The sequence below is a fragment of the Salminus brasiliensis genome, chromosome 6 (assembly GCF_030463535.1).
Source record: "Salminus brasiliensis chromosome 6, fSalBra1.hap2, whole genome shotgun sequence".
In the NCBI taxonomy this organism is placed as follows: domain Eukaryota; kingdom Metazoa; phylum Chordata; class Actinopteri; order Characiformes; family Bryconidae; genus Salminus; species Salminus brasiliensis.
Window position 1 is genome coordinate 4851660 of NC_132883.1, and position 25688 is coordinate 4877347.

The 25688-nt window shown below is 41.0% G+C and overlaps 3 protein-coding genes across 5 annotated transcripts in view; 1 reads left to right on the forward strand and 2 right to left on the reverse strand.

The window, feature by feature from the left end:
* The window catches only part of mbd1a (methyl-CpG binding domain protein 1a), a 31844-nt gene extending 31138 nt beyond the window's left edge, over window positions 1-706 (reverse strand). For both annotated transcript variants that reach the window (XM_072681395.1, XM_072681394.1), the window contains exon 1: window positions 623-706. The gene's annotated coding sequence lies outside the window, so the exon portion shown is untranslated. The remainder of the gene's footprint in view (window positions 1-622) is intronic.
* A 2232-nt stretch (window positions 707-2938) lies between these two features.
* Window positions 2939-15183, reverse strand: cxxc1a (CXXC finger protein 1a). Its single transcript, XM_072681397.1, has 15 exons — window positions 14998-15183; window positions 12516-12622; window positions 12326-12426; window positions 12071-12222; window positions 11380-11535; window positions 9422-9565; window positions 8551-8721; window positions 8180-8367; window positions 7436-7643; window positions 7193-7300; window positions 6317-6366; window positions 5354-5450; window positions 5095-5247; window positions 4782-4936; window positions 2939-3683 (listed from the first exon to the last, which is right to left on the reverse strand). Exons 1-14 carry the CDS (start codon window positions 14998-15000, stop codon window positions 4790-4792), a joined length of 1785 nt encoding a protein of 594 aa, XP_072537498.1. The 5' UTR covers window positions 15001-15183; the 3' UTR covers window positions 2939-3683; window positions 4782-4789.
* Window positions 15184-17089: 1906 nt separating this feature from the next.
* On the forward strand, window positions 17090-25294 carry LOC140556739 (uncharacterized). 2 transcript variants are annotated; one of them, XM_072680799.1, is made up of 5 exons: window positions 17090-17204; window positions 20287-20452; window positions 21060-21191; window positions 21479-21709; window positions 23473-25294. In XM_072680799.1, the coding sequence occupies exons 2-5, from the start codon at window positions 20323-20325 to the stop codon at window positions 23727-23729; spliced, it is 750 nt and encodes a 249-aa protein (XP_072536900.1). In that variant the 5' UTR covers window positions 17090-17204; window positions 20287-20322; the 3' UTR covers window positions 23730-25294. The 2 variants fall into 2 exon arrangements, with proteins under 2 accessions (XP_072536900.1, XP_072536901.1); XM_072680800.1 differs by having other exon boundaries at window positions 20299-20452.
* The last annotated feature ends 394 nt before the right edge of the window (window positions 25295-25688 follow it).

Sequence of the window (25688 nt, forward strand, 5' to 3'; positions counted from 1 at the left end):
AGTAGCGCTCGTGCTAGCTACCTATCTATCTAGAAGAGTGCTCTAACTACTAGAAGAGTGCTGTGATGGTCACAACACCATGCTGTTTGCATTGTGCAGAGATTTTTTAAGTAGCTAGATAGCTAACTTCTAATAATGGCTTGTTTTTCTTAAAAGCGGTTCAGCAAAGTTGAGCTAGAAACTGCCCTAAAGTGCTAGCTGGTGCTAGGATTTACGAGCGCGAGCGGCGTAACTCTTGACGTTACGGACTTTATTTATTAAGACTGGCGCGCGAACAGGGCTGGTACTGTTGGAAAATCCTTTTGGCCCATATCTGACGCCATAGCCCCCGTCCGTGCTGCCCCTCCTCCCTCCCGCACTCCCTTTGAATCAGCATCGATCGGGTCGCTCCACGCTGCTGCTGCTGCTGCTGCTGCTGGAGGAAAAACAGCCGAGCAGCCGCTCGAGCCTTTTTTCGTTATTTACGGTAACGGTCATTCCGCCTGTTAATTTACATACGAGCTGACCCCGAGACCGCGCGCGTGTTTGCAGATTGACAACATAAACAAACCCCACAAACTGCACGGGGATCTGCTCATATCGAGAAAACGGCGTTTAAAAATGTGCGAGAAAGCACGCTCACCGCTTCCGATCCGCGCGCAGCGCCTCGTGCCGTCGTTCCTGCCGTTCTGCTGCCCCTCTCGTCGCTCGCGCCTACGATTAGCGATACTTTCCGTGCGCTACTGAGCATGTGCAGAGCGCCGGAGGAAGTTGAATAGTTAGAAATGCACGCGAAAACAGCGTGGAGACAGCATATCTAGCTACTGTTGCATTGCGCTGGGGAATGCAATGCAACATGCAATGCTGAATGCTGCTGTTGTTTGTTGACTTCTGTATAATATGATGTGCAGAAACGAATGCAAGCGTTGTCAGTCGATAATAATAGCTTAATAATAGCTACAAATACACTGGTAAATTAATTTACAACGTACAAAACAGAGACACGAGTGCTGAAATGAATACTGCATGGCAATGCAACGTGCAGTGTGCAAGCCAAAGCATGTATGCAACGCTGAGACATGTAGTAAACGTGTTATAGCTAGCTAGCTACTACACGTGCGCGCTAAAACAGCGTAGTGACTGTATTACTATTATTGCATTGAGCAAATGAGTGCACAGTGCAGTGCAGATGTACACTAGGCACCATGCAAATGCTGGCCCTAGTCATGCCTAATCAATTCTCCTGGGTATGTTTGGTGAGAAGCATCAGACTAGTTAAATTAATTAGTTTAGCTAGCTATATAGGAAGTTGAATAGTTACAAATGCATGCTAATACAGTGAAGGACAGTGTAGCGACTGCATAACTACTATTGCATTGAGCGAATGAGTGCACTGGAGAATGCAATACTAATAAACTTATTATTTTATATGCATAAACAAATCATCAAAAATCATCAGTGTGGATAATAGCTACAATGCACTGCTAAATTACCTTGCACAGACATTATAATTAACGTTGCAAGACAATGCTTAGTGCAGCGTAGGGCAACGAAGCTAAAGCGTGCACAATGCAAATAGCTAGTAAGTAAACATTAGTAAATATAACCTAAAATTAAATATGTGAACACTTGCATAACCTAAATACAGGTCCACTAAATTATGAGTCAATGTGTGTTTAATATTAATGAGGTCGCACCCGCTCAGGTGGGAAGCACCTGGGTAGCTAGATTAGTTTAGCTACCTATGTGTTTAGCATTGGCTAGCTAACTTATTTACATATAATTTTGTTAAACAGTTCTCTATAATTACATTAATAATAATAATAATCTATCTAATATTTATATATTTAAATATATAATATTTTTGTTGCAAAAAAATAATTGTGCACAACACTGAACACTTGAGTTTGAAGCTAATGACATAACCGGTCTTTCTTCCAACTCAGGAACTGGTACCTGATATAAGCGTGACCTGGTTTGTCTTGAGTGGGCATGTTTGCACCTGGTAAATGCCATACGTTGAGGGTAGATATCAAGTCCTAAGCATGACCAAAATGCAACATAAGCTATGCTGCTCACGAGCTAGTGAACCAGCAGGCTTACCAGCATAGAGCTAATATGTTTCTCACCTGCATGAGCAGCCTTTCAACCACTTGACCATCAAAGGCCAGCCTAGACCATCTGAAACCAGCTACCAGCAGGAGCTGGTCTTGGAGCTGGAATTTTCATCAGGCATGAAGCTGAATTCCAGCTCAAGACCAGCTTTTGCTGGTAGCTGCTTTCAGGTCTGGTCTTTGATGGTCATCTGATCATCCAGGCAAAAACATGGTTAACCAGATTAGCGCTTAATAAGCATAACAAATGTTTTTATTTGGGTTTGATGGACTAGCCGGTCTGTCGTGATGGTTATACTGGTTGATTAATTTGACAAAACTGGTAGCCAGTTTTGGTGAAGTTGGCCAAACTGATGCACCAGCATTGTCAGGCTGGCCAGCAAACCTGGTCATACTTTTTGACTAGCTTGGTCAGGTTGGTCACGATGGTAGACCAGCTAATCATAACGGTAGCAGCAAATGGTTCATAGAAACGCCATTCTCATAATTCAGATCTAATCTAGTTATAAAGTGTGGATTACTACACTACTATAACTGGCTTTTGTGTTATGTCTAAAAATAAAGTTATATATCTAATACATTTGTTAATATTTTAAAATGTGGGGGTGCCCTTCCCTCAAGGTTGACATTGCATTCACAAATCACATCAAATTAAAATCTCAATCATAAATTATAATAATAAAAATGACAGCGCTACACACCATCCTGACAGCCTAAAACTAAGGCCTACAAAAAGGCCTCTGAAGGTTGTGCCGTATTATACAGCAGTGTCCTTTGTGGCTCCAGTAGAGGCCTAAACGTGGTGTAGCATTTAGCAGGCTAGCTAGCAAAATCAAACATACACATGAAATTAAATGATGTGTTTAATTATGATGAGAAACACAGTACATTTGTAAATGTAAATGAACGGCAGGTTTAACATGAATCAAAACCGTCACTCAAACCTAGAAAATGCAGCTTCCTGCTAAGTGACTTGGTAATAACTGGTAGTGGCAGCATTAGCCGAGATTTCACTGCTGGCATGTCGGCTGTGATATCTGCTTATATAAAAGAGCAGTGGCTTGTAGAGCAGTGGCTCAGCTGTCGAAGGGCATTTCTGTAGTGGACATCTACACCCTGCAAGCCTTCAGAGTGCTTACTGAGGTAAAGGCATGTGCAATCACTGCAGGATCGGATTCGAGTAATCTGACGAAGGACGTGCAGAAATGAGAACCACACGCCAACAAAATTCATTCAGAGCTTGTTACTAAAAAAATTGTACAAAAACAAGACTGACACAGATAACATTACCAAGCCAACCACAGGAGGGCACACAATAAACCTTTATTTTAAGAAACCACATGCATGATTAGGCTCATAATCACATAGCTAAGATACTTAAAGCTGGTCTGCTCTGATTCTGAACCGACCAGCTGTATTTTTTTTAAACGTTTAAATGTTAATATTTAAAAATGGTAAGAAATATCAGAAGGTGAATTGAGGCATGTATGTCGAACCCCATTGTGCTAGTAGGAAGCAGTCCAACACTAGGTGGCCACTTCTCATTAGTCTATGCATCTTCAAAACGTCCATGAAAATCCAATCATTCCCCTGAAAGAAAAAAATAAAGAATGTAACAATTTTACTTTGCTTTTATATAAAAAAAAACACTTGTTATTAATGCAGAGTGGCCATTAAACATTCATTGGACGTTTTCCCCTTTATTTTTCTTTTTCTTTTACATTTGCAAAACATTCTACAAAGTAATTATATATATAAAACATAAAAATGTGATGCCATAAATATTACCCCCCTTTAAAGTGACTGACATCATTTAACAGAGGTCTTGCAGGCAGTTGGTGCTAATAGTCTCAGTTAGCAAAATCCCCTGAGGGCAGTGAAAGTGTCCCAAGTGACTGTATAAAGACACATGTCTGAAAGGTCCAGTCACTGGTCTGATTAGTGAAGAGTCTAAGTCAAGGAGTGGATACAGGGGGGGGGAAAATTATACTGTGTGTGTGTATATATATATATATATATATATATATATATATATATATATATATATATATATATATATATCCATCCATCCACCAGGCCGTCCTCACAAACTGAGTGACCATGCAAGGAGGAGACTAGTGAGCGAGGCCACCAAGATACCACTTGTTTTACACTGTATATTGTTTTAATAAATTGACATTACTTTGTAGAAAAGAAAACATTTTTTGTACATTTTTGTGAAAAAAGCCAAATGATATTGACCATGCTTCCACATGCATAAAAGCAATGAAAGGGGAAAACATCCAAGGGGGTGAATACTTTTTATAGGCATTGTAATGCGTGGTCACTCATGAATTATTAATAAAAACACTAGCATCAGTGAAAAAGGCAGAGGATTACACTTTTTATTATGTATTTATTTATAGTTGTCAGGTGGGTGGTGAGTTAACTTGCTACTTTGTGAAGTAATGTGATATTTATAGTGTGTAGTAACTTTACTTAATATCCAAATAAACAACAATTAATACTTGCAACATCTAATTAAAAAATACATAAATAAAAATTACTGTTTTTTTAATGCAGAATTTTTCAAGCCATTTTGTTGCCTCCCGTCAAAATCAATATTAAGCATTTAACACTTTGGTGTCGCTCATCCAACACTGGATCACTCACTGATAAAGGATTAGCAATTATGGAAACCTGGCAGACCTCAGTGGCTATCTGTCCTTGCCAGAGCGCAGGTCTGTGGCATGGGGGTCATGCTGAATGGTCTGATGCAGCATCAGGGCCAGCAGGCCGGCGCGATTGGTCATCGCAGTTCGGACATTACGCTCTTGTTCGAACAACTCGTCCAGCTTGTACCACTAGGGGGCACAGTACGGAGGGACAACATGGGATACATAAACGGATACAATGACTGATTATGCAGTGAACACATTCAGACCTGAAATTACAGTCATTAATAATAATTACTGAAAACATCAGAGCATGAAACTTTGAGAAGACACCAGAGAACACTGACCACTCGGACTCTCTCTAGGTCCACCTCGGCCCTGCGGAGCTTCTCCCAGCAGTAGTGTTTGTTGCACTTGCGCTTTGACACTCTGCAGTAGTCCCCAGTGGGCTCAAAGACATCCCGCACTAGAGGACACCCACACACCTCATCTGCTGGAACCTGCAGCAGATCCACAAGGAGGCGGTTTTAGTGAGGTGAGGTATGTGAAATGTTAATACTTTGTTTTGTTGAATAAATGAAGAAATAAGCAACCCAGTGAACTCACCTTTGGATCTCGGGAGTGTTCAGGACAGAGAACCTGAAGCCTCTTGCAGTATGTCTTGCTTTGAGGATTGTATACGTCACAGAACAGCCTTGTCGCTCTACAGAAATAGTGATTCAATATTACTGACTTATTCTTATATCTTCTCATATAAAAACACTTCAAATGTCCATGTCTACCAGAGCTTCAAACCAATGCTAAGCAGCTCAGCATGTTATATGGACAAAAGTTTTGGGACACCCGTTCAATGAATGTTTCTACTCATATCAAGGATATTAAAGAGTTTATCCTGCTTTTGGATTTAGAACAGGGCTGGGCAAGTTGCCACTGTTGAGCAAGGCCCTTCACCCTCTCTGCTCTGCACCACGGCAATGGCTGCTCACTGATCACTGTGTGTGTGTGTGTGTGTGTGTGTGTTTTCTGCAAGAATGGGTTAAAGGCGGAGGCCAAGCTCCATCTGTGTCCAACACTAATGGTAAACATGGTTGTCTTGTTGTTGTCTTGCTGGAGTAACTGTCTCTACTGTCCAGGGAAATGTCTTTCTACTGGATCTAATAGAGCATTGCTGTGAAGATTTGATTGTACTTAGCGACAAGAGAATTAGAGAGGTCAGGATGCTGGATGATCACAACCCTACCTCATCCCCAACTCATCCCAAAAGTATTGGATGGAGCACCAACCATCATTCCAGAGAACACAGTTCTTCCACTGCTCCACAGCTCAATGCCTGGCATTAGGCAGCATGGTGCCAATAAATTCATGTTGATCTGTTGCAGAGAGTCCTATTCTATTGGCAGTACTTCTCCACAGGAACTAGACATGCTGTATGTGTGTTTATGAGCATTTATACATCTGTGTCAGCATGGGTGCAACTTTAAAGAGTTAAATACATTCATTAGAAGGGGTGTCCACAAACATTTGGTGTACACTGACCTGAACCACACCAAACTAGTCAGTTTCACTTACCCCTCAATGCGTGTGGGATACATAGAGCCAAATGATGTCTGACTCTCATACTGTTGCAGCGGAGATAAAAAGACAAAGGCAATAAAGTCAGATGATTGAGCTTAAAAACAGACACACAAAATCTTCACAAGTTAATCCTTGCTGTCTCAGAAAACCTTGTATTTCTATTTTTGTGTTTATTCACTATTTGACATGATTCAATTGAATTTTAAAATCAATATACTAATACAGGGCTGTGCGGTACAACCAAACACTGTAAGGCTAAAACTCTGGTGCAGAATATGTAGGATATGGTACAATAATGCAAGGACAATAGACACAAAAGACATGAGACAGGGTGCAGAGACAATAAATCTGTACACATGCAAATGTGTGCATGAAGGCTGGGTGATTAAGGTCAAAGCTAAGTTACTATACTATACGAATTACTAATGGAATAAATATGTAGAGCAGTGATGTGCTGTGTGTGTTAATGAAGAGTAAAACAGGGAGGTCAGGTAGGTGTGTGTGTGTGTGTGTGTATGTGTGTGTGTGTGGAGGTAGACCAATCTGGTTTTGTACACACCATCACAGACGTAAACAAGGTGTACAGTGCAATAATAAGCATAGCAGCTAATGTTTAGGTGATCGAACAGTACACAGCTTATGTAGAGAGGGGGAGTACAGTTAAAATGTGAATCTGGCAGTTGTTAAGGACGCTGATGAATGGACCAATAGAAATGCTCCAAATGACTGAATAAAATCTTCCATTGAAATTTACCAAGGTTTTTTCCTTCTCCTGCAAAGTTGCCATTTTGGAGATACAAGGATTTTGCATGACAGCAACAACATGAGTGAAAACAAAAGTTAATAGTAAGCAGAAACATTTCAGCTCACCTTTGCGTAGCATCTCTCCATGTGGCGCAGCGCCACCTTGGGGTTGACCGGGTGACTGCAGGAGACGCAGAAAATCTGAAGGTCCGTATCATCATCTCCCTCGTTTACCTGTGTGGGGCCAAGAGTCAGAACGGCATATCAATGCATTCGCAATGTCTACAGAACACCTGCAACATCATTTCCAGATTCTGTAGCTCACAGCAAATACAGATCAGTCCTCATCATGTGACGTGGCTTTCTGACCTCCTCATCGTGCTGCACGATCTGCTGTTTGGCCTTAGCAATGATGCCCTCCAACTCGTGAAACCGCTTCTCCATCTCAGTGAGTCTCAAGCGGGCCGACTGTTGCTCACGGCGGATGCGCTCCAGAAGTTTCTTGCCCTGCTCCTCGGCAATACAGGGGCTCTGCTGCCACTGCTGGATACGCTGAGGAAGGATTTCATAGATCCGGCTAATGGGACACAGGAAAAAAATAAATAAAAATCTTTAATCTGTGACATTAGTATTATAATGCACTTATTACTTATATACACATATATGTAGAGAAATCTGATCAATACACTCTAAGTCCAAATGTTTGTGGACACCCCTTCTTCCATTGCTGACAAACAGCTTGTCTAGTCCCTGTAGAGAAGTACTGTTTATAGAATAGGAGTCTCTGGAGCAGATAAACATGAACCTATTGGCACCATGCTGCCTAACGCCAGGCGTGGGCTTGAGGGGTATAAAGCCCCCCAGCATTGAGCGGAGGAGCAGTGGAAGAACTGTGAGCTCTGGAATTAAACATTAACATTAACAAAAGCAGGGTAAACTCCTTTTTTAATACCCCTGTTTTTAGAAGAAACAGTAAAAGCGCAGGTGTCCCAATACTTTTTGTCCTTATAGTGTAAACAATAAAAGTGCAAAATAAAAGAAATAATAAAAAGGGGAATCCTTCAGTACGCATGTCATCAACTGCATGAACTGTACTGATCACTTCGAGCTTACTTGGCAGCAAGCTTCATGCCACAGTCATCAGAGCAGTACTTGGAGTTGGGACGCGATGCCTCCACACAGCCCGGTCCAAGGCACTGCCTGCTCCCCCCGCTGTCTCGCGTCTCAGTCCTCTCACTGTGCCTGACCTTGTCCCGGTGCTTCTGCTTGGGTTTGTGTTTACGAGGCTTATTCTCCTCTTTCTGAAGAAAAAAAAAAAAGCAGGACAAAATGACACTCTGATAAACTACGGCAAGGAGCCAAACTGAGAAGAAGGGGAAGGCAAACGTTCACCCAAAAATATTAATGTGACTAAAGCTGACAGCCACCAGATTAGTGTTTGTAGCTGAAGTGGTATTTATGTCCCTCACAGCTTCTAGACTCACCTCTTTAGAAGACATGAAATCAGGCTGCTGGTCTCGGTTTTTATTTTTGTGAAGGTGATTAACCTTTTTCTCTGATCTCTTCTCCCTCCTTTTCACATGCTTGACCTTCACGGCTCTCTTTCGCATGGCAGGATCAAGGCACACGCTGTCGTCCTCATCACTATTCCAGCCCTGATAGAGCGCACATACACAAACACACATAAATATATAAAATATCTCCTTTAAGATCTGCTGATTTTTACAAAACCATCCACTACACGACTTTAAGCTACTGCTGAATCGAAACGATCACATCCCAAAACATGCGTCCCCTGCGTTACCTTGGAGACATAGATTTACGCCACCATTTGAGCTGACCCAAAATAAAAGGTCGCCTTTTGGGTGAGTAGCACAGCCCATATTTGAGGCTACCCAAGGCAGTATGAGACAGATTTTGTTTTCTTATTCGAACACTTTAAATTGTGTTGTAGTATTGGATATGTACTAGCGCCAGAATGTAGCAGCTGTAGATGTAGAGTTAAAATAACAAACTGCTTAAAAACTGCACATAGGTTTTACTGGCTGTTGACGGGACCCGCTCAGACTGAGTTGCTGGCCAGTATACACTACTAAAAACCTGCAGGCTAGAGCCAACCAGCAGAGACTGAGAATCTGGGCTAAAATCATGTAGCGTAACCCTGACTTTAGCTAAATACAAATTGTATAAACTGTATAAACTGTTAAGCATGGTGGTGGTAACACACAAACAGATCTAACTTGCAAATCACAAAATTCCAAGCAAACCAAATGATGTAAATATCTGTGAATATCCCTGGGAATGCTGTATAAGGATTACTGGTGTGAGTGTGTGGTTAAAGTGAGCAGCTCATACACAGTCTCCAAATCTGCCAGCACGGTACTGATGATACAGCTCCAGCTCGTCCTCACTGTACTCGTCCGATAGAGGGCCGCCTTGCTGCGCCATGTGTGGGCTTTTCGACGCGGAGTATTCCTCATCCTTCACCCGCAGCATTTTCTGCAGCACAAAGCAACACACACAGAACACTTACTTTTACATTGAAGGCATTTAGCAGATGCTCTAATCCAGAGTGACTCAAGAAAAACCTCAGCTAGTTTAAGCAGAGCAGAGACATTTAGGTGAACTGGAGGAGCACCATGGCAGCAGCCTGGACTTGGGATTAAACTCATGAGCTCTTAATAGTCAATAGTTCTATTTTGTAAGGAATTGGTCACAATCCTCTCCCTTATCCCAAAGACAGTTGACTGGCCAATGCATGTTTGGTGTCTGAGTTCTGATTCCTTTCTATAGTGGAGTGCTGAGGATTACATAACAGCAGTCCGTCTCAGCCACCTAAAACAAACCTCAGACACTAAACTCGTCTTGGCCAATCAATAATGATTGGGGATAACTGTGTAAATGTGTCTTCTCATATTCTTTGCTTGAAAAAGAAAAAAAAACCATCTAAAACTAAAACTCCACCACAGTCACTCAAGATCTGCGCATCCCTAAAATGGGAACTTTATATTAGATAGAAAAATCCTTCAACTTTCAATGGAGGTCAATGTAAAAAGATTTTATCCCAAGTCATTTTGGAGCATTTCTATTGGCTGTCAGGTCCACGTCGCCGCGCCCACCCCGGGACGGTCCTGAGCCGCGGTCCACAGGCTTCAAGGTCAGCGACTCTTATGTTGATGTTCAGTTGATTTCCTTGTTCACGGACTTTCAGTTCAGCAATTCACGTTCACGTCACGCACCATGGACTTTTATGTTGACAACCCTCTCGTGTACCACGCCATGTTTTCTGTTATGTTTACGTGTGTTTCATTTACATTCATTGCATGTTTTGATTTGGTTCACCTGAGAGCTGGTGTATTTAGGGAGGGAACACGATCTCCCCATCGCCAGAGAATTACGCTTTCTAAGCCAACCTGAGGGTTTGCGCTTCGTTCGTGGTTTCCTTGGTCTAGTTTTGGTTTTCACGAGGACGTCTGAGAGAGTCCGTCAAGTTGCAATGTGCATATCGCTTCTCTGGTTGCTATGTGGTCGCCTTGAGGATTTGGCGACTGATCCCTCAGCTCCTGTTCACGTCAAGCAAGTTTGGTTGCGCCTGATGAGTGCGGGTTTTCTTTGGTTTCTGTTACTGGCAATGCCAGCGTTATTGGTTCTAGCATTATCTCCCTGTTTTGTTATCCCTCGCGCCTAGCTCCCTGGCTATCCTCCAGCCTCAGGTGGCTTTTATGTTTCGCCCCGTTTGCTTTGTCATGTTTGTTTTGTTTATTCATTATCCCTTGTGTTATTGCTGCATTCTTGTGTTTACCCCTGTTTGGTTTATTAAAGTCTTGCATCGCACCGTCCCTGTGAGTGTTCACTCGTCATTGATCTAGCCAGTCATGACTTTGGCCCATTCATCAATAAATTATGATACAATGTAAAATAAAAAAAATAAAAAAAAAAGACAAAAAGACTAACATTACGCCAAAAAGTGAAGAATGTAAACAGAAATTACATTTCACATGACCGAATTTCGAATGACAAATTTCCACATGACTTATGATTAATTTTTGAACACCAGTTCACATAATAATAGTTTTCTGTACAGATAACACAGCAGTAAACCTTTTACTATTAAGAGCAAATTATTATTATTATTATTATTACCACCACCAATACTGACTGTAAAAAAGAAAAAAAATGAATGTGGGCTCAGGGCTGTTGTACAATCAACCTGCTGCATTACATGATGCACAGTGAAACTGAACCTGACATCACTACAGTAAAACCGAAACCGACCACAACATAACCAGGAAAGTGACTCAGGTTAGACTCACCCGAGCCCGGACTTCACACTGCCGAAGTCTGCATTTCTGGCGGATCTTGTTGGGGCCACCAAACTTCTTCATGTCCTTGCAGAAATCACACTGAGCGCAGTCCTCCGTCCTTCTGCAGGCCTCACACTCCCCACACATTCGCGCCGAGCGCTTCACCTGTGGGCACATCCAACAAACACAAACTCTGATATCTGACCATGTCTAAAAACAGACATACCATAGCTGCTTCATATATATATCAGCTATGATTTGTTTTTTTCGTACATATATGTTATTATATTTTATTAAATATAAATATATATATATTTTTTTTATTCATGGTAAATCTCTATGTTGCAATCAACCTTCTGCAGAAATTATAAGCAATAAAACGAAAATGCATAAAACAGCTTGTGATCCGTGCTGCCAGCTGCTTGTTTCCATCAAAATGACAAACCACACACCTCTACACTTTTCATACTACACCAGTGAATGCACTTCTAATGGTACAGTAAATTTAAATAACTATTTAGTGGTAGTAAGTGGTTTGGGATCCAGGAAGCTTATAGTAAGAGGCAATATAACAGCTCATTGTTTTTAATGAGCCATTAGAGTTACCTCTCAGCACCAGAACTGAAGCGAACATAATAAGACAGAGAAATCAAAGTGTGGCCATTAAATCTGAGGTGAACAATTCTATATGAGTACACACTTTGTCTTGGTTGTTTGCTCGTGACCCACGCCGGCGATCAGTCTTAAAATCGGGGGTGTCAGTGTCCTGTTGTGAATCCATTCCCTCCGTGTCTGCATCTTTTTCTCGGCTTTTCCTGGGACGATACTTAATCTCTAAAGAACCGTCTTTACCTGAAACACAAGATTATAAAAACTAAGCAACTGATCCATCTAAAAAGAAACGCCACATTGGTTACACAAGAATTAAACTTAAGCCCTAATATCAGATACTCACTGCGGCATCGCTCACAGTACCAAACCCTAATAGTTTTCGCCATCTTCTCCGATATAAATATGCAGTCTCCATGAAACCACTCGTTGCAGCTGTCACAACCGCTGTGTAAAAAGGAGGAGGACATTAAGTTAGTGAAGTGTCTCGTTACGCTGGAAGATTTTGCTGGGGTTAAATGTGAAGAGTGTCTCACATCATGAAGCAGTTGATGTCTGGTTTGCGACAAATGCAATAAACCGGCGCGTTCGGGTTCATTCTGCCGTCCATGTTTGGTCTACCGAAGGCTGGATGCTGCCTCTCCTGGTGAGGAAAGAGCAAAATTATAACCGGTCTGCTGCTAAAGGAGAAAGAGTGAACTGGAAGGATTACGAAAATACAGACATTTGGATAAATCCAGGTTTTGCTTGTTCATCGAATGTTACATATTTGAGTTACTTGTATGTCATAAAACGTCACATAAAAATGTTTATCATCACTGTCATGCAAGAAAAACCTTAAAAAAAAATCTGTAAAATTTACAGACGAAGAAAAAACTGGTCAATTCCTCATGACAGTTAAATATTTAAGAAATTATCCAACTCATTATATAAAAAAAATGGCAGAAATGGAGATAGAAGGTTACTTCATGACAGTGACGAGTTTCATAAGAGTTTCATTTTTAAGAAAATAATTAATGTTCGAATGAATCACAGAAACAGCTTTTGTCCTTTGGCCTTTTTGACCTCCGGCCTCTTCTAATGGAAACCAACTACAGAATTGTGTCATTTTGTGGTCAGTATTACGGCCATGACAGAAACATGTGACAACTTTAATGTTATCCGTTTTCAAAATGTTTATTTTCTTCATAGAAAAAAAACGCTTAGACTCAACACTCCTTATATGAGCATAACACGGACTACTGCACGCAGATTCCCAGTCCTTAAAGGTTAGTGGTCAGAATTTGACATGCAGGTTACCTTTACATTTACATTTAAGGGGTTTAGCAGACGTGCTAGACTTCAAAAGATCCCCCTAAGCTTAGAGACTACTAAATACAGAGGTCAGTATGGAGACCCACATATTTAGCATACACTACACTCAGCCTAAGTACTCTCGGAAGAGGAGGGTCTTCAGTCTGGGTTTGAAGACAGCGAGCGTTGGACTCTGCTGTTCGGACACCCAGGGGAAGTTCCTACCACCACTTCATTGCAGGACAGAAAAAGCTTTACGCTCGTCTTCCGTGAATTTTAAAGGATGGCGGGTCGAGACGGGGCGTACTTGAAGCTCGAAGGGCTCTTGATACTGACCGGCTTTTGACCATCGCCATCAAGTACAGAGGGGCTTGTCCATCCCTGGCTGTTCAGGCCAGCATCAGGCTCATCCTATTAGAGTAAAGTGGGCGGGTATGGGGCACTTATAAATGCATCCAAGCTCACATGTTAAGCTCACTTGCTTGCTTATTTATTTAGTTATTTAATATTTATCCATTTATGTCAATTATACGATTGAGGTGATGCACCATGCACCAATTAACCACATTTCTGCTTGAGCTCTGTGACTTCTGGAGTGTGCACTTTTATTATAGATCCAAATGGATCCAAAAGAGAAGATTATTAACTATTAAAATCAGCAGGAACAATAGCTTTACTGGGCATGGGTTTTTAGAGGTGTGCTGTAGCCACGTAATACTTACCTGAGTACTTTCAAAGTGTACCTTTAGTATATTTGTGAGGAAGGTCATTATTTTAACCCAACTATGTTGTGTTGGATAAGCTCCCGCCCTGCTTTTCTCTTATATTCATCTCATTCTCAGCTTTATCATTTTATTTTAGACTAAAACTGCATCCAAGCTCACATGTTAAGCTCACTTGCTTGCTTATTTATTTAGTTATTTATATAATTGACAAATATTTATCCATTTATGTCAATTATACGATTGAGGTGATGCACCATGCACCAATTAACCACATTTCTGCTTGAGCTCTGTGACTTCTGGAGTGTGCACTTTTATTATAGATCCAAATGGATCCAAAGGAGAAGATTATTAACTATTAAAATCAGCTGGAACAATAGCTTTACTGGGCATGGGTTTTTAGAGGTGTGCTGTAGGAGTCCTTTACCTAAGGTCATTATTTTAACCCAACTATGTTGTGTTGGATAAGCTCCCGCCCTGCTTTTCTCTTATATTCATCTCATTCTCAGCTTTATCATTTTATTTTAGACTAAAACTGCATCCAAGCTCACATGTTAAGCTCACTTGCTTGCTTATTTATTTAGTTATTTAATATTTATCCATTTATGTCCATTATAAATTGTAGGGGTTGTGATTTTTGAGTTGTGCATTTTCTTAGAGGCGTGACAGACATTTAAAAAGCCAAATTAATCAATCTCTGCAATATTAAATTACAAAACCGAAACTTGATCTCAGAATGGAAAATCGATTATCGCTACACATCGAGTATCGTCCCAGCCCTGAAACACGGCGCTGCGTTGAGGGCGTTCACTGCGTGTTTTAGACAAATACAGCTGACATTTAAGGCTAATGTACGGGTGTTTACCAACAGATATGTGACAAGACAGTGCGCCAGACACACTTATATCCCCGAAATGTGTCTTTAATCGGGACTATTGGGGCGTTTTCTCCACGGTGGCCTCTCCAGCCTTTCGGGCGCAGCCGCGGTTCACCAAATACTCACCATGTCGAGTTTTAGGACGCAGCTAAAGGCCGAGATAAACCGCTAAACGCAGAGGATGGGAATCAAACAGCAAACCGCGGATAATAAATCCAGTATCAGATAAAAACAGATGAGTTTATGAGTCCACCATTGTGTTTACACCCTGAAATCCCTGCTGCGCTCTTCTTCTTCAGCACCACTCACTCAACCCCAGCACTGCCCCCTACTGGAGGCCAGCGCGAACACCATGAGCTCTGTGACTTCTGGAGTGTGCACTTTTATTATAGATCCAAATGGATCCAAAAGAGAAGATTATTAACTATTAAAATCAGCAGGAACAATAGCTTTACTGGGCATGGGGTTTTTTTAGCAGTAGAGGTGTGCTGTAGGAGTCCTTTACCTAAGGTCATTATTTTAACCCAACTATGCTGTGTTGGATAAGCTCCTGCCCTGCTTTTCTCTTATATTCATCTCATTCTCAGCTTTATCATTTTATTTTAGACTAAAACTGCATCCAAGCTCACGTTAAGCTCACTTGCTTGCTTATTTATTTAGTTATTTAATATTTATCCATTTATGTCAATTATACGATTGAGGTGATGCACCATGCACCACATAACCACATTTCTGCTTGAGCTCTGTGACTTCTGGAGTGTGTACTTTTATTATAGATCCAAATGGATCCAAAAGAGAAGATTATTAACTATTAAAATCAGCAGGAACAATAGCTTTACTGGGCATGGGTTTTTAGAGGTGTGCTGTAGGAGTCCTTTACCTAAGGTCATTATTTTAACCCAACTATGCTGTGTTGGATAAGCTCCCGCCCTGCTTTTCTCTTATATTCATCTCATTCTCAGCTTTATCACTTTATTTTAGACTAAAACACATTTCTTTGTAAAAGAAAGTGCATTTTAATTATTTTAATCTTGTTCAGCATGAGATGGGTGTGTTATTATTATGATTATGTGAGTACACCTGAACATAACCACCGATGTTTGAGTTGGTACAGTGATTTTTTTTATTGATAATTTGTCAAATCAATGGTTCTGACCAGAGGAGGACGGGTCGGGTCCCCGCTTGTGAGTCTTGGTTCCTCCCGAGGTTTCTTCCTCCAGCTCTGAGGGAGCCGCTGTCTCATAGCTGGATTTCTGTAAGATTGCTTTGCCACAACCTCAGTTAAATATATATATATATGTTTGATTTGTTGGGATGTAATGCTGTGTTGTATTGTGCTTTTATCCTATATTATATTCTATTTATTCAATATGTGCTTTTATTCTATTATACTTGTATTTTTTCACTGTTATCTAATAGTTTTCTAATAGACTGGTGTGTTTAACTCTCTTTTAAGCAGTGACATTAAACAATAAATAAAGGCACAACACAAAAATGTGTTTCATATTATGAGTTATTATGAATTATTTAGTTATTGAGTTAATATAATAAAAAGAAAACAACAGCTAAATGCTATAGTTTGTTTTAAAACATGTGGTGTCTTATCCCAAAAAATCCACTATGAATTTGATCCTGTTATGATTTATCCCTCTTGTCTAGTCTATTCCAAAAGCCTAATAAAAACCCCTAAACCACAGCGTGAATCAGACTTTTCATCACCCTGCCAGAGTTTCAAAGGGCAGTTTCATTTCTGCCATTTTTAAAAGAACAAGATGTTTCCTTAGATTTTGCTCCCTGGAGCTTCAGCATTGTCAGTCAAAACAACTGGGAGCTGAAGCTGTAAACCTCCCACTAAATTAGCTCAGCATTACAGTTTCACTTCAGTTTCACTAAAGTACAAGACATCAGCTCCTAATATAGGGCAAATAGTCTCTTATTAATCATTAATATCATTATTAATAGCCTGTTATTTTAAGGATGGTCACAGATAGAGAGTAAAAGTGTGGGAAAAACTGCCAAAAAGGTGCAAATGCACTATTTTGCTGGCGTTGTTTTCCTTTCCCGCCCGTATTTAGACAAACCCCGCCCTTCCGCGACCAGGATTGGTTACCGAACTCGAGATCCTTGCGCGGGATTGGCTAGTAGCGCGCTTGTGAATAGAATTCTAACCAATCGTTACACAGGAGACGGAGCTTGCCCGAAAACGGGTGGGAAACAACATAATGCCTCCCTAATGTGACTGTTAGCTGCTGGCGATCATTTAACCCTGGGGTTCGACGTTAAACGCAGCAGAGACTTCTGCAGACTGAGAGACTGGATCTCCTCAAGTCGAGGTAGGTTTCTGTTTTATTTTAATTAAGTAAATAAATAAAATTCATTAAACCTCAAAAGGGGTATTTTGGAAGCCAACAAGCTGGTAGTAGGCGGATAGTAACTAACTAACTTAGTTAATACATTAACTTGAGCTAATTACATGTAAGTTAAATACTTAATACTGAATATTTTTTAAAATAACAGTTTTACTTCTTCTTAAGTGTGTTTAAAAGTAAAATAATGCAATATACTCATTACTTAATTGTGTTTATTCATGAATATATAAGTACTAATTCAATTATTTGTGTTAAAAGTTGGTGACAACATCTCTAGTACTTTAATTTGGGAACCCTCTTTGATTTCTGGGGGTTAAAGTTTTATTTTAGGCCAAAGTATTCCAAAAAGAGCAGAATTTAGACTTTAGTGCCTGTGCTGATAGATGCTGGATATGGCTACTTAACCTTTGTGTTATGTTGGGGGTCAAATTGACCCATTACAGAGTATAAAAATACAGGAGGTGCCAAGTCTGCAAGATCAAATCAGAGATAAAAAGTCCAATAGTAATTACTTTTTTGTAACTGTACAGAAAAAGGTAATTCATTATTATAAGTAACCCCTGGTCTGAATTAAAATTCAATTACAATAAATATTGATGAAATAATTATTAATTGAGCTAAAGACAGTGTATATGGACTCAAACATCCTCCTTTCAGATGGTTCACTCTGCACCAGGTCAGTTTGACCCAAAACATTAATGCTGTTCCTCACAGCTGAACCTAACAGGAGGGTTAAAGCACCCCTGCAGTAACACTGGCTACTCTTACTGGTCATGAGTTTAGGCTACTCTTCTGACCTCTCCTCACCCCACAATTAAATCACCCGAAAAAACACTTTCTCTTTATTGGTAGTAGTGTCTCTCAGCAGGCAGGACGTTTGAGTAAACCCGTCAGTAAAATGGTGTATCACTTACGTCCAAAACCAGCTGGAGTAGAACAACAGAAGGTTCAGCTCAACAGCTGCTTCTAGTAACTTCTAGACCTGCAGTGGAAGTTCCCAGTGCATCCTGCAGCTGTCCACATATGAACTGTATAGACGCCGGTCTTGCTTCGTGTTCATTTTTAAGGATAAACCTTTAAAGGTCTGAGGTGTGATCGGTCACACAGCTGTCACACGTGTAACTGAGCATTGTACTGGTACTGGCAGGTAAGTGTAATTGGACTGTTACTGGTCCGTAGAGCTAGTGGCAACATTGAGAGACACATACATGAACATAAAGTCAAAACCAGCTTTATTGTCAAAACTGCGATTACTGCGAAATTGCGTTACTCTCAGTCCCATAGTGCTGCAATAAACATCAAACATTTAAATAAACGGTAAACATTAAATAACACTAAGCAAGAAAGGGTATTGTACTGATTTGTAGGAGTTTAAGAGTTTAAGTGTTTGTAGAAAAAATACCAGATAAACCTCTAAAAGTAACATAAGGGAATTCAACATTAGTAACTAAACGATAACAACTTCAAAATTAATGCTAGTAACTAAATGAATGGTATAATGGTGAATAATAATGGTATTATGGTAAATAATTGCTGTCTTGCAAAAATCTTGTATCTCCAACTTGGCACCTATGCAGGAGAATCAAACCAGTTTTGACTTTTAATGGAAGTCAATGTAAATTGACGTAATTGGCCCATTCATTATTATCAGATTTGGACGCAATGTAAAGAAGAACAGCAACGTTCACATTATAACAGCAAAAATGGAGATACAAGGTTGGTTTGTATATATACAGTAGATATATGAACATATTTATATCACACAAGAACTACTTGAATCTTCATTTTTTGCTGTTTATATGTGTATATATATATATATATATATATATATATATATATGTGTGTGTGTGTGTGTGTGTGTGTATGTATATATATATATTTATATATATATGTGCATGTATATGTGTATATATATATATATGTGCGTATATATATATATACATATATATATATATATATATATATGTATATATATATATATATATATATATATATATATATATATATATATGTATATATATATATATAGCTAACTGAGTTACTGCCCACCTCTGGAGTGTCCGCCCTTGACGGAGTGTGCTGACCAAGACACTGACCTGCCTTCAGAATATTAGAATCTCTACATGGTGAGAATCTCAGGTCTCTTCTCAGTACAGTGTCTGGAGGAAGAGTCTGAAAGCAGCTCCGGTAAATGAGGACATCGTTTATTTTGGAGTTACTCACCGCATCAACATGTAGACTCTTTTAACTTCTCTAACGCTGAGGATACAAATTTCCAGATGCATCAGTGCTCTGTTATTTAAAACGAGCTATGCTGATGGATACCTTCCTGAGAAGATCATTAGGGATCATTGGAGATGGTTGGACAGAACGGACAGTTCTGCAATCCTTTATTGTTGTCTGTTCTGCTCACTGTTATTTCTGCAGATGAGTGAGTGAGTGAGCGTGACTGAATAAAATATGAGTCTGAAATGTTCATGTCAGATTCTGATATTTATATACTGTATACACTATATGGCCAAATGTTTGTGGACACCCCTTCTAATGAATGCATTCAGCTACGTTAAGTCGTAAAGCCCCCCCCCAGCATTGAGCTGTGGAGCAGTGGAAGAACGTTGTTCTCTGGAATGATGGTGGTGGAGCTCCATCCAGTACTTTTGAGATGAGTTGGGGAGTTGGGGATGATGAGGTGGGGTGATGATCATTCAACATCCTGATCTCACTAATGCTCTTGTAGCTGAATACAATCAAATCCTCACAGCAGTGTCCCTCCAAAATCTAGGAGAAAGACAGTTACTCCAACAAAAGCAGGGGAACTATTTTTAATACTCTTGATTTTAGAAGAAACTGTGTATGAGTGAATGAGCAGGTGTCCCAATACTTTGGTCCATATAGTGTACATTAACCTATTCAAGTCCAACAACTATATGAAGAGGCCACAGTTAAACAGCGCTATTTCTGTAACGATGAAATCTCTTAGAGGTATTGACTCTTCATAGGTTTTGTGTTTAGGTAATAATTGAAAGCTATTTCTCTGTCTAATCAGGGTTATTGACAGGCGTCTCACAAGGAGACAGAAGCCATGGACGTCCAGCCACAGGACGTGGCACTGAGCAGTGGAAAGGACAGAACCAAAAGCTGTGAAAACCACAGTAACCACATCACCCAACCACAGAGCACTGCTGAGACAGCAGACATCACAGGAGATCCAGGTCAGCGTGCAAATATTAATATTAATCTGACCAACAGTTGATGACATACATTGAAGATTATATGGCATTGCTGTGAGGATTTGATTGCATTCAGCATCAAGAACAATAGTGATGTTAAATCCCCAATGCATCCCTAAAGTACTGGATGGAGCTCCACCATCCATCATTCCAGAGAACACAGTTCTTCCACTGCTCCACAGCTCAATGCTGGGGGCTTTATACCCCTTATACCACTTTATACCTGCTTAGCATTAGGCAGCATGGTGCCATAGGTTCATGTTTATCTGCTAGAGAGAGTCCTACTGGCAGTACTTCTCTACAGGAGCTAGACAAGCTGTGCGTGTGCATTTGCACGTCTGCATATAGTCTCCAACTCTTCTCCTGGAGAGCTACCGTCCTGCTGGTCTCAACTCCAACCCAAATCTAACATAACCCATTCAGCCAATCAAGGACTTCTAAAGGCAGTAATTAGTTTTGGTGGATTCAGGTTGGATCCAAAGTCTGCGAGAAGGTAGTTCTCCAGGAGCAGGGTTGGAGACCACTGGTTTAACCTCATGTACATGAGAGAAAGTCTCATGCATTTTGTACTTTTGCATTTTCTTCTCAGCAAAGATCACGTGTTCCAATGGAGTAGCTCACAGGGGTAGTGACGAGTCGTTGGTGGACATCGTGGTAACCAGTGAGGATGCTCTGCTGCTTCCTGACCACGTACCAGTACTACCCCACAAAATTGAAAAAGGTAAGTGCCCTAGCATGGAAAACTGGATGTTCCTTGGCATAGGAAACTGTGAACCGAGACAGCCTCCAAAACTGATGTACACCGAGCCCACTAGCGAAAGCCTTTTAAGGTTAAACAGATTATTTGGGAGGTTAAAAAATATTGAGGTGAGGCTGTAAAGGCTAGAAAATGACAAAACGTGACGTAGACCTGCTAGTAAAAGCAGCCATAACATTGACTGTGAAGATCTTTTGGGATGTCCTGCAGAAGGTTTATGGAAGAAGCATGTCTTTCTGTCTCTGTTTCAGAGTCTCCCAGTCCTCTCAACGCCCCCACTCCTCTAGACACTGTCACCAATGTCTCGCCGCCCATTTGCACACCTCCCACTGCCTCCAGAGGTCTAAGGGCACCCGATCCAGCACAGGTACCCAAGTGCCACGGCCACAGCCAGCCCCACAAAAAGCGCCTGCCCTCCACCTCCAAAAGCCAGCAGAGTTTGAAAGCCAGTGCCACTCAAATACAGCAAGTCGCTGGCGACGGTGAGAAGAACAGCGTTACAGTAACACTACTCGGTTGCAGCCTTACACTGCATGGACGAAAGTATTGGGACACACCTCTTAATCATTGAATTCAGGTTTCATTCAGGCTATTCAGTCCCATTGGCACAGAAATACACATGTCTACAACAGTATGGGGCAGCATATTCCAAAAGCAGCCCTGGGCTACATACTTTAGTTTAAAACAGTGATTGTCAGCCCCAGCCTGCTCTATTGTAGTGTTTTGCCTGCTGCAAAATACCCGACTCAGCTAATGAAAGGCTTGAAAATTACCTGATGAGTTGAACCAGGCTTGTAAGAACACGGGAAACACGAAAAGAGCAGTGCATAGATTCCCCAAGACTGAGTGTGGGATTTTCCCCACTACCAAAAGCAGCACACCTTATTCAGATCATCCGGTGATTATCAAACCTTTCATTAGATCAGATGTGTTTGATCAGCGGCTCTCCAGAACTGGAGCAGGACAACCCTGGTTCAGAGGCTTTACACAAAGGGATTAGAGGGAAACAGATAGCTGTGGTTGACTCTCAGCTTTTACAATGACCAGAGTCTGGTCATTGCAGCACATGAAGAAAGCGGCCCCCACCCGTAGAGCTAGCAGTAAATAAGCTCTGTTCTTATCGCTCAGTGACACTGGGCTATGCCTGGGGCTTTATCAGTGCACCACATGCAGCCTGCCAGTTAGTGTCTGGGAGCCGTTTCCATTAGAGAGTATTTGCGCCCTTGTGTACTTCAGAAGAACCCGCTGTGTGCCAAAGTAATCATTTGTGTGTGTGTGTGTGTGTGTTAATCTGCTGATCTGAAGTGTCTGGGTCTGTTAATGCAATTATTGCGTTTCTCAAAATATAACCTAGAGCAAAGATCACATACGATGTTTTCGGGACCCTGCTATTGTGGTGGTGGTTATCCAGTTTACTTTTAAAATCCCACAATGCACTGTAATATGAAGTACACAAACAATATGTCATATAGATAGATTTCATTCCCTCTAATAGTGTTCTAGATAGTGCTCCTGATTGTGTAATATAGGGAATAGTGATCATGGGGGAATATTATTCTCTATAATAGTGTTCTAGATAGTGCTCCTGATTGTGTAATATAGGGAATAGTGATCATGGGGGAATTTCATTCCCTATTATAGTGTTCTAGATAGTGCTCCTGCTTTTGTAATGCAGGGAATAGTGATCAGGGGGGAATTAAATTCACTATAATAGTGTTCTAGATAGTACTTCTGATTTTGTAATGCAGAAAATATTGATCATGGGGTATTTTATTCCCTATAATAGTGTTCTAGATAGTGCTCCTGCTTTTGTAATGCAGGGAATAGTGATCAGGGGGATTTCATTTCCTATAGCAGTGTTCTGGATAGTGCTCCTGATTTTTTAATGATTTTCTAAGGGAATAGGGATCATGGGGGAATTGCATTCCTTATAACAGTGTACTAGATAGTGCTCATGATTTTCTAATGCAGGGAATAGTGATCATGGGGGATTTCCTCACCTATAATAGTGTTCTAGATAGTGCTCATGATTTTCTAATGCAGGGAATAGTGATTAGAGATAATTTCTATTTACATCATAATGTTCTGGATAGTGCTCCTGATTTTTTCATGATTTTCTAAGGGAATAGGGATCATGGGGGAATTGCATTCCCTATAATAGTGACCATTTCTGTTTCCTATAACAGTGTTGTATATAGTGTATATATATATATATACATATGTGTATGTGTGTGTTTCTTTGTAGACTGCTGCGTTCACTGTATCCTGGCATGTCTGTTCTGCGAGGTGTTATCCCTGTGCTCGGCGCTGGCGCAGTGTTTGGCCTGTGGGATGGAGTGCGACGCTGCTTGTTGCTGTGGTGAGGCGTGCAGTGGCCTGGCCTGCTGTTCAGAAGACCCCTGCTCAGCCCTGCTGGACTGCGCCATCCTGGAGGACTGCTGCCAATCCTCTGACTGCCTGGAGATCTGCCTGGAGTGCTGCTCTATCTGCTTCCCCGCTTAGAAAGCCGATTACCGTGAAAGTGAAACAGCGAGTGAAGGAAGGACTTTCAGAACTCTTGCAAGGAGGCTTCAGGCTGGACCACAACATCACGGTGTTGTGCATGGTTGTTGCTGCCAGCGCCGTCATCGCCGTTGCTGTATTCTATTCTGTAGACTGCCGAGAGCTTAGGGACAGAGATCAAGGTGTGTCTGCTGTGTGTGAAATGAGTCACTGCAGTGAAATGGCACAAAGACGCGACATTGATGTCGTCATTTAGTGAGCAGGAGAGGTATTCCGTCGTATGAAGCAGGAGGGGAAGCTTAAGGCATACTGTATTTAGGAAGCTGATGTTCAGATGTTCAGTGAATGGTAAGTATTAGGTAGCTATCGGCTGTATTTTTCCATTTCCAGCTTAAAATACCTTGGCTTTTTTGTTCCCAGCGTTACTGGATTCAGCTTTTTGTTTGAGAGTTGAGCACACTTGCACTTGTCCAGGGCACAATGCATCCTCCTCGATGACCAGTGAAGCTAGTTCAGAGGAATACAGTCATGATTTCATGTATTTGCATCTTTTGCTTTTCCAGATTCCCTGATATTTGTTTTGGGGTTACTTTTACCTACACAGATGGATAAGAAACCCAAGAAAAACCTTTTCTGTATATTTAGAAAAAAGTGATGCATTAGATAGAAACTGTGTCCATCATCCCCCCCTAAATAAAACATAGTGCATCCAAACAGTTATTGCCAAAAATAGCTAGCCAGCGTGAACAACAAAACTGGATGACAATATTTATTATATTTCATATGCAAACTGTATGCAAACACAGATCAGTCATAACATTAAAACCGTCAAGTGAATAACACTGATTATCTGGTTCCAGTGGCACCTTTTGAGGGCTGGGATCTACATTATATTTTAGGCTGCAAGTGAACAGTCAGTTCTGGAAGTCTGGATGTGTTGAAGCAGAAAAAATGAGCAGATATAAGAGGCAAACTGATGTTCTAGACAACTGGCTCAGAACAGCTCCAGAACGCCAGGCAGTTCTTCTGGGTACTGACTTACCAAAAGTGATCCGAGGAAGGACGACAGGGTTGGGGCACTCAAGGCTCAGTGATGCTAATGGAGGCCCCACCTCACAGCATACAGGACTTACAGGACTTCTTGTCTTGGTGCCAGAGACCACAGCAGGACACCTTCAGAGAGAGTCTTGTGGAGTCTGCGCTTCAATGGGTCAGAGGTCTTTTGGTTGTACACAATATTAGGCAGGTTTTAATGTTATGGCTGATTGGTTGAAATAGGTGATAAGTAGAGTCAGGGCATCACTTTTTTCTTGTAGGCTTAAGAATTGGCCAAGCTCCAAAATAAGTTCTGGGAAACTATCTAGAACACAGATGCCATCGCTGGACTTACTGTTTGTGTCATGTGGGATAACTGACATGCATATGAACTGCTTACTACTAAAGGGTATCTGCACACTAGACGTGATCTGTCAGAGGACTGCATTAGCTTCCGTTTAACTTATGATTGACTGTGAACTGTATTTTTATTGTGCGTAAAAAGAAGTAAAGACGCTTCTGTTTTCGTACACACGCCTCTGCCTTACTCTGTAAGCTGAAAGTTCGGTAATAGTGATTGTCACTAGGGCTGTGTATTGGACAGAACTTGGTGAGATGTATCACAATACAAGGTTTATACTTTACTATATTGCGAAACTGTAAGAATGACAAATATAGGAACACTGCATCATTTGACAAAAGTATTGGGACAGTCATTGTTTCTGTTTTTGTTGGAGTAACTGTCTCTACTTTCCAATGAGAAAGGCTTTCTACTAAATTTTGGAGGCGCGTTGCTGCAAGGAATTGAATGCATTGTCTGTGCGGATGCTGGATGATCACCACCCCCACCTCATCATTCCCAGCCCCCCAACTCATCCCAGAAATACTGGACGGAGCACCACCATCATCATTCCAGAGAACACA